The sequence below is a fragment of the Phascolarctos cinereus genome, unplaced genomic scaffold (genome assembly GCF_003287225.1).
Source record: "Phascolarctos cinereus isolate Bilbo 61053 unplaced genomic scaffold, phaCin_HiC Scaffold_3;HRSCAF=262, whole genome shotgun sequence".
Lineage (NCBI taxonomy): Eukaryota > Metazoa > Chordata > Mammalia > Diprotodontia > Phascolarctidae > Phascolarctos > Phascolarctos cinereus.
Genome location: NW_027555736.1, coordinates 60479520 through 60495279, shown reverse-complemented (window position 1 = coordinate 60495279; position 15760 = coordinate 60479520). Strand labels below are relative to the sequence as shown.

The following is a 15760-nucleotide window of genomic DNA, read 5'->3' as shown; positions in this document are numbered from 1 at the left end:
GCCAGGATTTGAGCCCAGGTCTCCTCATATTCCAAGTCCAAATGCTTTTTCCATAGTACAAAATTATTGATGAAATTTCCTTTCCAGAGTTTAGAAGGTAAGGGAAATAGACACTACTTTATGGTGCTGTCATGCAGAGAAAGTTTTCCTTGGGTGAAAGGAAAAAAACCTCTATCAAGAAATGTATTAATCATTCACATCAAATCAAAAGGAAACTGCCCAATCAGTTTCTAGGACTTTGGGGTCCAGGAAACACCTCATTCACAAATCCTATCACCCCCCCTCCCCGCCTTTCATGTTTGTCAGCCACTTGGAATCATGAATGCTAACACTTTAGTGACAAAGACTTCCCTTTTCCCAACGCCTCAGCTAGCTACTTGACTTCTGTGTCCACTACAAAAATATTCTAATCAGCTATATGGCAAGAAAATCTAGCCTACCTAAAATTAAGGGTCATTAAGGTCAGAAAGCTGAATAGTCAAAAGGTATATCAAATGGCCAGCCTGTTCAGGCATCCTTTGCAGCATTGGAATTAACAAAAGACACCAAGTTACCTTTGCAGGTATGGGGAGGAGGAGGTGGAGAAGAAGGTACCTGTCTCTTACTTGGCCCCAGGCAGTAAAATAGTTCTAATAAAAGAGTGGTCTCCAGCAGATTGAAAAGTCTGGCTTGCTATTACAAACAGGGCAGGTTTCTTCCTGCCCTCCCTTGCTTAAGTTCAAGAATAACCCCTTCCTGATGAAGAGGAAAACATGCACCCAACTGTTCAGAGGAGGTGAGTGAGGAAGAGTGGAGAGAGGAGGGAAGGTGAGAGTACAGGAGGCATGATGCTGTGTACAATTCTCAGGAGAACAAGACAGAGAAGACTCGGAACACAGAAAGAAAGAATCTGATTGGAGGCATACACCATGACTTGACCAGAACTACTAAGTAACCTTCATGACACAGATCTTTAGAGGCCTTTAGATGACACAAAACTGGCCAGGAAGACTGAACCACTGGGTGAGAGGATCTGAAACTATTCTGATAGGCTTGAGCAATCAGTTCAATTTAAAATGAAGTTCAATAAGGAGAATTATATAATGTCATGCTTGGCTTCAAGAAATTATCCTCCCCTACACAGAAAAGCATTGTGAACCATCAAGTTAGAAAAGATCTGGAGGGGTTTAGGAGACTTCAAGCTCAATGAGTGATCTTTGTGACACAACAGCCAGAAAAATGAATGCCATCTTGGCTATCGTAAGAAAGGCATGACTTCCTAGAATAAGGAGGCAAAGGTCTTTTTGCACTACCAGAAGGTGAACACACTTCTGTTGTGCGATGTTCAGTTGGAGAACCACAGTATAAGAAGATCGAGGAGAAGCCCAAGGGCATCCAGAGGCTGGCAACAAGAATGATGAAATAAATGCTGTAAGTCTACATCATATGAAGCTCACCTGAAAGAACTGAGGAGATTTAGCCTAGAGGAGAGAAGACTTATAGGGAAAACTGAGAGCTGTCTTCAAATATGTGACAGGCTGCCATGGGGTTTTATTCCATTTGGCCTCTGAGCATAGAACAACGAGCAGCGGGTGGATACTGCAGAGAGGCTACTTTAGGCTTGACTCAGAAAAAACTTCCTAACAATAAGAGGTGTCCAGGGGCAGCTAGATGGCGCAGTGGCTAGAGCTCTGGCCTTGGAATCAGGAGGACCTGAGTTCAAATCTGGCCTCAGACACTTGACACTTACTATCTGTGTGATCCTGGGCAAGCCACTTAACCCCAATTGCCTCACAAAAAAAAAAGTTGTCCAAAAGTGAGCTGGACTCCTCTTCATTGGAGGTCTATTTTTACTACTACTAATAATTATTATAATAACTAGCACTTTCACAGCTTGAAGGTTTGCAAAGAGCTTTACATATATTATCTCACTCTCACAACAACCCTGCAGGGCCTTTTATTAATACTACTTTATATATGAGGAAACTGAGAAGGTGAAAGATTAAGTGACTGGCCCAGGATTACAGAGATAGTATCTGAGGCAGAATTTGAACTCCCACCTCCCTGTCTCCAAGTCTGTTGCCACAGTCACTGCACAATCTTGATACCCAGCTCTCTTCAAACAGAAGCTAGATGGTCACATATCAAGGTGTATGGGGTGTTCAGGGAGGATCAGGGCCTCTGGTGTGAGCTGTTTTCAGAGCTGCTCATCCATCTTTGGTGCCTACCTGATTCCCTCATCCATCGTGGGTGCCCCCACCTAATTCTGGCTCCAAGAAGCTGTAGCACAAGTAGCGGCCAGACCCTGGCAAAACCATCTCAGCAGACAGGCTAAACCAGGTTGAGGGTAAAAGAGTAATCAACAGAACTCAAACCTGTTGGTGAATTAGGGGGTGTGCACCCCAAGCACGTGCAGACTTTCTCTCACAGAATGGGCAGATAAGAACAATCTGTTCCAAAAGCCATGGAAGCAGCTGGAGCAGGTCCAGCAGCCATCAAAGCAGCCAAGGTCACCCACTGCATCCTGGGCCATCACTAGTTGTCTTGACTTTTGTCTTGCCACTGGATTTCAATGACTCAGGAAGAGAGAACGAGGCTGATGACTCTGTGCAGCTCTGCCTCACTTAAATCCAATTCATAAGCAAGTCAAGACATCACCGGTGATGTCATCAGTCCTCTTTCGAAAATGAAAGATGAACAACAACAGACATTTCTCTCAGCTATAGTTTACACTGCTAAGATCTCTTCCGCCTCAGCTCTGATTTTGTGAATGCCATCTTTTTGAACAGCAGGGCACAGGCTTGTCCCTGCTCTAGCTTTCACTGTTCTCCCCTTTCCTTCCCCCAATAATTATAATAAATAACAATCATACAACAATTTAAGATGTGTCATCCATAGAACATTCAAAATAAGCCTGCTCCCAAACACGCCTGTGATTTGTGATTAATGACTGTTCAAGCTAGAATCTGGATGACGAATCTGTGTCCGAGCAACTCCGTGTGTGTTGGCAAAAATAGACCAGTGAGGAACATAAGAGCTGGCCCTATGAGAGCTTACTTGACTGTTACTTGATCTATTTGATTCTGCTGCTGTTTGATGGAAATGGGAGTGAAAAATGAGAAACCCATGCTACTGGAGGACTCCTAGCAAAAATCACACTCAAGTATAAAAAAAGAGAAACTTCTTCAGATCAACAAACCTAGGGGAAAGGAGCTGATTACAGAGGAAAATGGAATAAAGTTACAGGTATTTCATTTGCTTAGGTAAAAAAATTACTTTACCACAAACCACTTTACTAAAAAAAAGTGTGTATTAAAGTAAGTTTCAAATATGATTTACAGCATATTTTGGACATCCTACTAAATCACAAGGAAGATGCCCTACCCTAAGGAAATTCAGCCTTAAAAAATTGGCTGTCCCAGTTATTAGGAGGCAGTACAGTACAGAGGGAAAAGAAATGTCTCTGGAGTCAGAGGATGTGAATTCAAATCCTGACTCTGTTGATTACAAACTGTGACTTGCTGGACCCCAGGACTTTGGGCAACTCACTTAATCTTTCTGGTCCTCAGCTTCCTCATCTGTAGAATGAGTAGCGTAGTCTAGATAGCCTGTGATGTTCCTTCTAGCTCTAGAATTAAGGATCATATCCTGTGAGCATTCATCCTGTCCAACTTTGAATAGCTTACGCCATCAAAGACAGTTAATTTCGTAACGACAAATCTTCATTTCAGTTCTTTTTTTAAAGTGTATTCATTTGTTGGAAAATTCATCCTTTTTCATGGCCCATTCTGCTACAAACCCTTAAGAATTTGGGCTCCACGAAAGTTACAATGTTCATGGACCTCAAGTCCACACTCTTCCCTTAACCACAGACTAATGTGAGCCTGAGATGCAACCTTTTGCTTCTTGCAATTTGACCACCAGCCTAGTTGTAAAGGTTTCATGTCAAAGAATAAAGGTAGCTATACATTTGTCACTGGATTCCAGCACACCCACGAAGGTGATCTTAGTATTAGAAATAGAGGAGACTGACCAGAGAGAGACCCCTACCTCACTTCTTAGGTACGCCATCAAACGTCATCAGAACTTCAGCTACCATGAATTTGTCTATCAACTCAGATGCACGACCAAAAACGGAAATAAAACATGATGAGCTGTGCTCCTACAGCTGTATTATCTATTTCATTACAGACCCAACCACCCGTGACAGGAAAGCTGTAGTCAATGCACACATGGGTGTATTAAATGAATATGCTAGATTCACCAAGAAGTCCATACAAGTACACACTTACACATCACTTTGGGTCGTGTAGATATGATCAAAAAGAGACTCAATCGCCATCCACTTTACAGGAATCCGGCCCTATGAGAGAAAAAAAAAGAACAAAGACATTAATATGGCTCAAAATCAACTGATAAAGTCCTGGGTGGAAATATCATGCATAGTATGGTGAGTGGAATCACCTACTGCGCAATCTCAAATGCCCATAATGTACCTTTCTGAGTGAAATACCAGGTATCTAAGTGCATGAGACAGGTCAAAACAGACAAACAAACAAATAAGGAGCCTGACACAAAGTAAGCTCTAAATAAATGCTTGTTGACTGACTGACTGAGAGGTAACTAAATATCCAACCTAATCTGACCAGCTCAGGAGAGCCTCTGGAAGCTTAGTCAGAATACCTGGGTTCAGATTCCAGTTCTGTCCTTAGTAACCTGTGTGGCCTTGATCAAGTCACTTAAGGGAACCAATCTTTGCCCAAAAGAAACTGCAAAGTAGGACAAAGAACGTGGCGAGTGAGGGGCGGCACCGGGCCCTATCTATGGAAAAGAAGAGGGCTTAGACTGCCTTAGGCTGTTCAGAACTCTACCACTAATTTGCTTCTGGACCACCACATGCCACTCCCAGAAATGGGCTCGGGCTTATTACCACTTGTGAAAAGACAATACAGATGATCATGGTGAGCAGCATACCTCCCTCCAAGTCATACAATGAGAGTTGTCTAAGAAGCCTTCTGACTAAATCTGTGATCCCGTGAAGTAATTCAGATGGTCAACTGCCCAGCAGCATCAAAGTATCAGATGATCACCACCGCATATCACTGCCTATGCCAGAGGGAGCTCACTTAATAGAGCGCAGTATTAGAGCAAGGAGGAAATGGGGAAAAAGACACTGGCAATCAACAGTCCTGGGGTCCTCTCCTGGCTCTACCACTTATTAACGATGTGATAATGAATTATCTGGGTTACTAGGTGGTGCAGTGGATCAGTTCAAATCTGGCCTCAGATACTAGATTGTGTGACCCTGGCCAAGTCATTTAAGCCCGTTGGCCTCAGTTTCCTTATCTGTAAAATGAGCTGGAAAAGGAAATGACAAACTACTCTACTATCTTTGCCAAGAAAACTCCAAATGGAGTCAGAAGAAGTCAGACACAACTGAAAAATGACTCAACTCAACTGAGCTATCCCTTAGCCTCTCTGAGTCTCATTTTCTCCCATTAGAAAATGAGGTCAGACTGTGATCTCTACAGACCCTTCCAGCTCTATGATTCTCTGATTCTATACTGTATACAAAAGGCCAGCTGACCAGCCAATGCACTCCCTACCAGGATTTTAGAAATCTGTAGATATTGGTCAAGACTTAGCAATCTACCACTTACAGCATAGAAAAATATCTATAAACCAAAGTATTCACAAAGTTTTAACATATAAAATGACAATATAATGGATTTTTTTTACTAGAAGCATTCACTGTAATATTTTCTGCTCAAAAATCATTTTGAGGATTTCAATAATAACTGACATTTATATGGCATTACAAAGTTTGTTAAGCACTTTACTGGTGCCATCTTCTTCTTTCCCTTTATATATGGTCTTCCCTTGTTAGAATATAAGCTCCTTGAGGGCAAGGATTGTATTGTTCCCTTGCACTTGAATTCCCCAAGCTCAGCACAGTGAGCACAGAATAAACAATGTAATTTTATCTCTTTAATCTCCCTATTCACCAGCCTACATGGTCCCATCACTTGGACCTCATTAGCAACCCAGTAAAGCAGGTAGATTGGCATTATTATCCACATTTTGCATTTGAGCAAACCGAGGTTAAGAGAGGATAAGTGTCAGGAGATTTGAAGACAGATCTTCACACTCCAAATCTAGCATTCTATCCATTCCACCCTGATGCTTTTCTTAACTATGTAGTCACGTTAAATTTTGACTTTGGGATTATTTTGTTAGTGATACCCACTGCCCATGTCACAAGTCAATCTAGTTTTTTTTTCCTTTTAATACAAGGCTTTTACAGTAACAAATATACTCTTCTCCTTTTGTAAAGGAAGCAGGGGGTGAGGGACCCACCCATGATGAGTTGGTCTACAGGCAGAATTTCCTCATATTGCTTTATATTTAGTTGGCAGCAATAGGTTGATAAAGAAACACAACCAGAGCTCAAAGGAAGGGAAATACTGCCTTCACTAAGTCAGCAACAAAACATTCAGTTCTTGGCACCATGGAGTATAAAGCATATTTCACATAGCTCTGTTTTCTGGTTCTCATCACTAGCATAATGAAGAAACATTAGCATTTTAATGCTTATACTATATTGACACTTATTACATGTAGCATAAATAGGTTACACTCATCATGCCTTGCATATTTACTGTACTTTGCCCCCTCTCCTTCCTGTGCTACCCCTCCCCCCAAAGCTATTGAAACCATTTCCTTTGCAGGGAAATTAAAAGCTGAGACCTGAGGCAGAGGGTGTAAATAAAATTAGAAAGATAAATGCATTTGGTTACATTGAAAAAGTTGATAAATCAGTAGGATTTCCCAGGATGACAAAAGAACATAGCATTTTGAGAATTCAAACTTCAGAAATCCAGAAGTCATTTGGAACTAAAGAGAGATTATTTTGTGAGGGGTGAAGCTGCCTCCTTAGTCATGGCACTTCTTGCACATCATTTTCACCTGCATCTGAACAGACTGGACTTCAATCCTCAGGCTGCCTGCTTTGGGGAAAGTCTCCTGCTCCTTTAAACTACTTTCACAACACTTTCTACCAAGTATGAGTCATCACCTCTTGTTTATTTTATTTCAGCTTCTTGTTCACTAACATCTATAATTACACAGAAAGAATGACCTTTTCCTCTAAAAAAGCAAGATGAAGAACTGAAGAGAAGAGGAAAATTACTTTAAAAACAAACAGCACTAGATGACCTTCAAAAGAAATAGTGATTTTTAAAAAAGTAAATAATAACTAAAAATACATTTAGAGGAAACATGAATGTACTTCAAAGTATTTTCTTTGTGATCAGCAAAGAATAAAAGATTATATCTAAAGGGCAAAGTACAACTCTTCTCCCTTCAGTTTCAAAGAGTAAAGGGAGATAAACAAAATTGTCTTAGAGTCTTTCTCCTTTTCTTCATTACACAAAATAAATCAAATTATCCCACATTTAGAATGTCTCCTTGGTCAAGAGATTGGGTCTTAGAACCAACTGGACCTTCCTGGGCAAGGTTATCTCCAATGAATGAAAGCCCATTAAGCACCATCTTCATTCAGTAAGAAGGGTTAAGCATTTCAAGAAAACTCCTATTTCTGAAGTGGGGACAAGTAGCTTAATGGTGTTACAACACTTGATCCTTATATTTAGGCCTCAAAACAACTCTCAGGCCTACCTTCTTATCCCTTTTACATTGGGAGTAACTTTCTGGCCATCACTGCACGTATTTTTCCAATGGCAAGTATTACCATTGCTTAAATAGCTTCACAAATCCCTGACTAAATTACCTTGCTCCTTTTGACATAAGAGTCCTCTTCATAAACATCTCGGGAAAGGCCAAAATCAGAAATCTTCATTTTGCGTCCTTCAGCCACCAAGACATTTCTAGCTGCTAAATCACGGTGGACCAGCTAGAAGAAAAAAGATGACAACAACAAAAACTCCCCAATACCAAATGATCCAGGAGATGACATGTGATGAGCTGAGCAAGGCTGATTTACAAGAGGGGTAAGCACCACCCCATGACATTTAAGGATGGCTCTCTTTGTAGACCCAGCAAGGCTAGTCTGTAAGCATGGTACCTTCATTTCTGCAAGATAATGCATTCCTCGGGAAATCTGCCAGGCGAAGGAAATAAGATCTCCCATGGTCAGTGCCCTCTCATCTGGATTGTCCAAGTAGGTAGAATTCCGATTGCCATTACCACCCATGTAGCTGGGTCCCACCTTCCGACTTTCCCGGAGGAAACTCCGCAAAGAACCATACTTGGCATACTCCACAATCAGGTAGAGAGGTCCTAATGGGGGAAAGGACACAGGTTAGTTATGGAGGTGGGTGAAGTGTGAAAGAAGCTGAGCTATATACACACTCAAGGGCAAGGATGGCTCTATGTGTTGACAGACTAGAGAGTTACTCCTATAATGTGATTTGAATGTGCCAGAAATGTTCATCCTCCGATGTCTCAAATCAAATCAACAAATATAAGGTACTGTGCTAGGCAATATATGGGATGAAAGGCTTGAAAGACTTAGTTGGGTATGGAATTTCACCATTAGAAAGTCTTGTGTGTGTTGTGTGTATGTGTGTGTGTGTTGTGTGTGTGTGTGTGTGTGTGTGTGTGTGTGAGAGAGAGAGAGAGAGAGAGAGAGAGAGAGAGAGAGAGAGAGGATGAGTTAAGTATAGTGTTCTCATATACATTAAGTCCTTAAGACCTCAATATTAATTAGCATGTCAAATCACTTTTCTCCCAGATAGAAAAGAATAAAGAACAGTACCAGGGTACTGCATGGGAACAGCAAAGGACATAGAAAGGGGAAGGGGAGAGCACCAGAGGCAAACTTCACATCTACTTCATCACTTTACCTAGGCCCAATTCCAAAAGCAACTCCGAATCCAGGTTATTTCTCACAGGCCCTTGCCTTTTGAGCCATGCTACCTGAAGATATCTTGAAGGAACTGCGAGTGTTTAGGCTGGAGAAAAGAAAACTCAGAGAGGACATGACACGCTGCCTACAAGCATTTAAAGGGCTATCTTGGAGAAGAGATACTGGGCTTGGTTTGTTTCGTTGTCTGTCCCCAGAAGGGAGAAACTGGGATAGTGGAAGCAAGTTGCAGTCATATTGGTATGTGTGTGTGTGTGTGTGTGTGTGTATACACATACATATATACACATCTCTACATCTATATATATATGTATGTACAGATGTATATATTACATATATATGGGATAGGTACTGGCCCTATGATTTCATTCCCAGTGAGGAATCTCCTTCTACCAAATTGGCACCTTCTCCACACCTTATAGCTTTAGAGAGCTGTCTAGAATACTGAAAAGTCAAGCGATTTGCTCAGGGCCACTCAGATAGTACCAGATAGTGGGACTTGGACCCACATTTTCCTCATAGGCTCTGGGGCCAACTCTTTATTACAGCAAGGTGCCTCCCAGCAGAGAAAGAGCGAGACATGCTGAGGGATAGTAGAAAGACTCCTAGGAAAAGAAGAGGGACACGTCTCTGTTCTCCCAGCTACCTGTCTGCCTCCTGGTCCTGCCCATAAAGTCTACAAACACATGGCTACCTCCATTTCTTATGTTCATTCTGCCCTAATCTTGGGCAACTGAGTATCCAGAGGCAGACCTGATCACGAAGTTCACGTCTGTGTAAATGCCCAAAGGTTGGAAGAGCTGGAGCCCCAGCAGTACTGGGAGCAGCGTCCACCAGAACAGAAGCTGCTGATGGCAGCATTTGCATCAGGAGCCACGTGACACACAAGAATAACTACAGTTACCCCTTCCACATTGTGACTTTCCCCAATGCAGTTTCAATATAGCACGAGTTGGCAGACGAAATTAAATGGGAATTTGGGAGGAGTTTTGCAGAATCCACAAATGATATACAAAGGCCAGCAGACGACACTGAAAAACCTTAGAAACTCAGCAATCTATAAAATATATGTATAGTATTGTATAATAGTAACATAATTTAGCTTTTAATACCATAATAATTCAGACTTCTCCTGTATGAAGGGAGGGCCAAAAATTTTATGCAGATTTTCCAGATCACAGCAGGGGGGTGGGGTTTGCATGCCCTCACCCCTGCAATGTGGAGAAAGACTGCTTCAGGGAGTGTGACTCCTCAGGGTGGAGAGAGGTAAGTATCAGCTATGAACTCTACCAGGCACCAGCCCTTGGAGCAGATGCCATAATTATTTAATCCCTCCTTACTAGGTGAATGAAGATGACCTCAAGTGGCAGCCTAGTATAGAATTTCAGGCAGATGTCCCAGGGAGTATTGGGACAATCTCTGGGCCTCTTTCCTTAGCTGTAAGCTGAGGGGGTTGGACAAGATGACCTCTAAGGGCCTTGCCTGTTGTATGTTCTGTATTTCTATGGTTTAATGTTGAAAATCTCACAGTCTGGGAGATCCATGACTGAATGAAATGTCTCTTCTTCCTAGAGGGAAATGCACATTTTACTTGTAATTTCTTTGACTCTTGATGAACACAACCATAGTATGCTGTGACCATCAGCAAATAGTGAGTGAGGGCTCTCTGACATCCTGACAAAGGACCCTCTGACATAAGGAAAACATTATTTCCTTCAACACTTAGCTAAAGTGCCACCTTGTGTTTCCCCAATTTACCCTTTATTTGCTTTGTATATATTATGTCTATCTTTGTGTATGTATAACTTGTTTTCCCCAAAAGAATATAAGCATCTTGAAGACATGGACTATTTCATGTTTATCTATGTATTCCTAGCGCTGAATACAGCTCTGGTATACAGAAAGTACTTAATAAATGCTTGTTGACTGGTTCTAGGATACGGGTCTTTTTGTTGCTCTTCTAAGTGTGATTCCATATTACCATGTTATACTACATGAGGAGAAGCTCCCGCAGGAAGCAGTCTAAGGAAATTCATAAATGGATCTTCCTACAGCTATATAAAATATAAAACATTAGCTAAATGACACCAACTGCTATGCACCTTGCATTTTGGTTTCTGCAGGAAATAGAATTATAAATGTGTACTGACATCATACAGCCTACAGATCATAGGGTACCAGCAGGAAACCCAAAATGCAGCCAAGAGGGACTAAATAGCAGTTTGCCCATGAAAATGCAGCTGGCAGAGCTAGCTTTTTTTTGGGTGCAAAATGAAGGCTCCCAGATCCTGCACAAAAATACCCGTTACATACATGGTAAAGGGAAAGTCACCCCAAATGCTGAGTGATCAACACCTGCCAATATAAGGCAGCATAAGCCATTGAGGAATTGTGAAATAACCCCTTTGTTTCATCTGGTTGGTGAAAGGCAAGCCCATGTCAAGTATCTGTGAAAAGTAATTTAGGTCTCCATGAACCAAGTGAGTTTTAGTGATATATCTCTCTGTCCTGACAGGAAGAAAGAAAAGAAAAGGAAGAAAGATAATGAAAGAGCTGGAAAGCAGGTGAAAGGGGGAAATGAGAGGAAAAAGTAAAGGACTGGAAGGGCAGAGCAGAAATGAAGGAGGGAGACGGTTTACAAGGAAAAGAAGATGCTTAAAGCTCCCTTTCCAAGTCCTTTCAAATCTCCGGTTTCTATACAAGAGTATAATTTCTTTATTTGTTTTACTACCATGCTGCATGGGAATGCTTACCATCCTGACTGCAGGCTCCATAGAGTTTAATGACATGAGGGTGGTTGACCTGTTTTAACAGGTTAAACTCTGACAGCAAGTCTTTGAGCTCACTCGGAGAGGCATTTTCTGAAAAGCATTGTAAACAGAGCAGGTTAAAAATCAGTTTCCTCTGGTCCTTCCCCATCCAGCCCAGCCTCACTCTAGTTCACAAGCCCACGATGGGCTTGGTAGCCTACTGAGGAGTCCGTATTTGGTGGCTATCACCTTGATATTGGGAATTGCCTTAATCTCAAGATAAAAACATAAATAACAGGGAGAGTGGGTGGAGGGAGCAAAATGATACCAACACGTTATGTTAATAGTATTTTTTTTTTCATCAAAAAAAAAATTGCCAAAGGAAGCTCTTCATTCCCCACTGCATCCTGTACTGGCTGACAGGAAAACATTTAAATATGAAAAATCAACAGGCTTTTGACACCCATCTTTGAGCTTTGCATTGCCGTCATCCCAACCTACTAACATGGAAAATTCTACCATCATTTTCTATGTTGACTGCTGTTTGTCCCTCACCCATACTGTATGTTTGACAGAGATTTAGAGGCCTAGAGATTCAAAAGCAGAGAAAGAGACTTCTCCAAGGTTCTTGCTGCTTAAGGGTTTTATGGAAAAGGGAGTTTTATGTCTTGGCTCTCCATGAAAGTGAGGTATGAGCTCATTTGCCATGCGACAATTAGTTGTTTGAAAGGTAAATAGCAATAGCAATGGCAAGTAATTTTAATGCCTAAAAATGCTGGTGTTATATGTTTCACTAGCACTCTTTCCTTATAAGCATTCCTGTGACCATATCTACCACAGCACAAATTATGCTGTGAGAATGAGTTGGGATTTTTTCCTCTCCCACTCCCAAATCCATTTTTTGGCTAGTACTCTATTGCAGTCAGGTAGTGATTGAAAAAGTCAAAAACCCCAATAAACTATAAACAAATCCTGTCCTGGCACTTGCCATAACTCCTTTGAACATGACCTTATTTAAGACAAGTTTTTATGGTGCATTTATGATGGTGATTTCTCTGCGTGCCACAAAAATTCATTAACAGCTGGGCAATTACTGTAAGTGCCACACTAATTTATTAGAGCAGTACACTTAAAATCTAGCTCTCCATACACCATCCCATCTCTCCCCAGCTGGCATTAATTCTGCCCTAGCTAATTGCAATAAGAATCAAATGTTAAATCACCTGGAATAAAGGGCTGTTATTTTGTAGCCATCCACTTGGACTGACTCAGTCCTGCTTTATTGATGATGAAATCACTCAATCTCTTGTAAATGTCTAAAGGTATTTAGCAAACTCATAAAGACAATGAGCATTTCAGTTAAAATGTCATGTAAGGGTTATGTTTATGTTGGAGATAAATTCCCCTTACCATGCTACTCTAAGGTTAAGGATGCATGGGAAGTTGCTCACCAAGTACTCTTTAAACTGCTCTAATTTTAATAACGGAGCTTATTTGCTTCTCTGTAACAACCAGATGCAACCTTCAGGTGTGTTGCTTTCTAAACTTCCCTCTACCTTGATCAACTGCATTATCTGAAACAAGGAGTCCTTCAGCAAATGAAAACTGTAGAGAGAGGAGTATGATGAGTATCCTTTTTAACATTTCCCTTGGAATGAGAATTCTGGTTCTCACCACAGCCAATGTCACTTTACTTAATAACATTACTGATCAATGGAATTTCTCAGTGTGGCGGAAGTCTCCTAGTGGTTCTGTAATAAGAGTCTATCACCATCTGCTCCAAGCAGCGCTGCCTTTATAAATGAGTGGCTTTAACCAAGTATATTCCCCCTACAACAGTACAAAAATAAAACCTCTGGCCCTCTGGAAGCATCTTGGTGTTTCCTTGCATGACCTAAGCCCAGGCCAGTGGAAACTATGGCTTACATCTGAATTCCCTCTCGTCAGGAAATATTAGAATATAAATAAATGGCCTTCGGGAACTGCTGCTGGGGATCTGGCACAGAGCATCAGGGCCTGCCTCCAAACCATCCACACTTCCAAATCCTACCAGTCTGTTTATAGTCAGGGTAATCAAAATCTTCAAAAAGTGTGTGGACAGGGAAGTACCTTTTAGCATTTTCACTGCCACAGTGGTGTAGCCGGTTTTCCCTTTGAGTCGGAAAGCTGTTGCCTTGACAACCTTTCCAAACTCTCCTTCTCCTAGGGTTTTTCCAAGAACCAAATTCTTCCGAGGAAATTCCCACTTTGGATCCTCCTGAATTGGGAGAAAAGGAAAAGCAAGAGGAGAGAAGAAGGATAAGGTGATGACAGAAAATAAAAAGAAACTTATGAAATAACTGCCAACAAATTTTTTTTTTTTAAAAATATCTATGCCTGTCACTTTCCAGAGGGTTAATATATGCAGAGAGGGAATCTTTCAGTAATTTTGTAAATCACCTACCTAATAGGCATGATTCAAACTAGAATCATTAGTGTCAAGTGGAATTTGGTTAAAAGGTTGAGATACAATGTGAGGGGTACATATACCAAATCATTATAAGGGAATTTCAGCTACAAAAAGTGAAGCAAAACAAACACCTTCCTCCAGGAAGCTCCCTTGGGGCAGCATCAGGCCTGCTACATGATGAATGCATTCACAGGTTATAAAAGGTCTCTTCATCTTCACAGACCCCAAGCTGTACTATCACTCTTGTTCCTTTGCCCATAGATTTTTCTAACTTCTCCTGTAGAGATGAGGCAAAGAAATAATTTCTGTGCCAGAAGGTTTGAATAACTATAAAAATGCCCTTGGGCATCATTAACAACCAACTCTCCACTCTTTTAAGTGATACTCAGCCAACAGGCAAGTTGAAGGGGGTGTTATCATTGCATGGTTATTGGACAGAATGTACAACGCATCAATATTCCTCTTCAGACAATTCCTAGCTGTGAAAGCTCTGAGCAAGTCACTCAACTTCTATCTGCCTCTATCAATCTCATAACTCAAGTTTAAAAAAAATAAAAAAGGAAATGAAGTTACTCTGGCAGAACCTATTTGTGATGAAGTCATATTGGCACTCATTGGTTACCACTTCCCTTTCTAAATGTTCACAAACCACCTCTTAAGTAATATGTTCTGGAACTGGTCAACTGAATTCAAGTCAAACTCTCTGCATTATAGTATGAAGATACCATTCTCTTCCCTTTCTTGAAAATCTGGACAACATCTATCATTTGCAGTCCTATGGAACATCTATGAGTGTCTACCATCTTTCAAAGATCACTAAAGCAGCTCAGTAATCATATCTGCCACCTCTTTCAGGACTCATGGATGAAATTCATCAAGGCCTAGTGACTTAAACTCATTGATGGTACTTAAATGTTCTCTTACCATTTCCTCACTTTTGCAAGGTTCTGACAATTCCATTCAGTGAGCATGTATTAAACGTCTGCTATGTGCCAAGTGAGAGGAAAGTAGATAGAAAGAAGGCTAGCCTTGGAGACAGGTAAGACCTAAGGTTTAAGAACTACCTTTGATACACACTAGCTCTAGAAGCGGGGGCAGGTCATTCTGACTTAAGTCCTCAGTGTCTCAGGTAACTCTAAACTTGGAGTTACAGAAGTAGTGATCTGCATTAATGGAGGGCATTTCCATACCAGGACTTTCTCATACTGACATGGTATGTGTTATCACTAGTTTGGACATCTCTCCTTGTCAGCCTAACCAAAACCAAAAAACCCTGCCATGTATATGTATATGTATATCTATATGTATATCTATATCTATATACACATACATGCACATATATATCTACATCATACATATATACATGTACATATACATATACATCTCTGGATTATATATGATATATTTATAAAATGTAGAATATAAAAATTGTATATAACAAAATATGTAATGTGTATATACATATAGATATGCGTGCACATGCTAGGCACTGATAATTAGTTGACATTTAATATCATTTACAAACATTATTTTTATTTATTATTTATGTCCCCATGAGGTAAGTGTTATTACTTTTTCTTTTGTGCAGATGAGGAAACTCATACGGTCAGTCATACAACCGGCAAGCTTCGAAAACCAGATTAAATACGGCTTTCATTACCCCAGGTCCAACACTTGTCAAGAGCACACCACGCTTTC

General features: G+C 40.9%; 1 protein-coding gene across 1 annotated transcript in view; it reads right to left on the bottom strand.

The window, feature by feature from the left end:
- The window catches only part of RET (ret proto-oncogene), a 160965-nt gene that overhangs the window by 6949 nt on the left and 138256 nt on the right, over positions 1-15760 (bottom strand). The window contains 5 exon segments of the mRNA XM_021006153.2: positions 4272-4342; positions 7769-7891; positions 8063-8277; positions 11617-11724; positions 13723-13870. Coding sequence (XP_020861812.2) covers positions 4272-4342; positions 7769-7891; positions 8063-8277; positions 11617-11724; positions 13723-13870 — 665 coding nt within the window.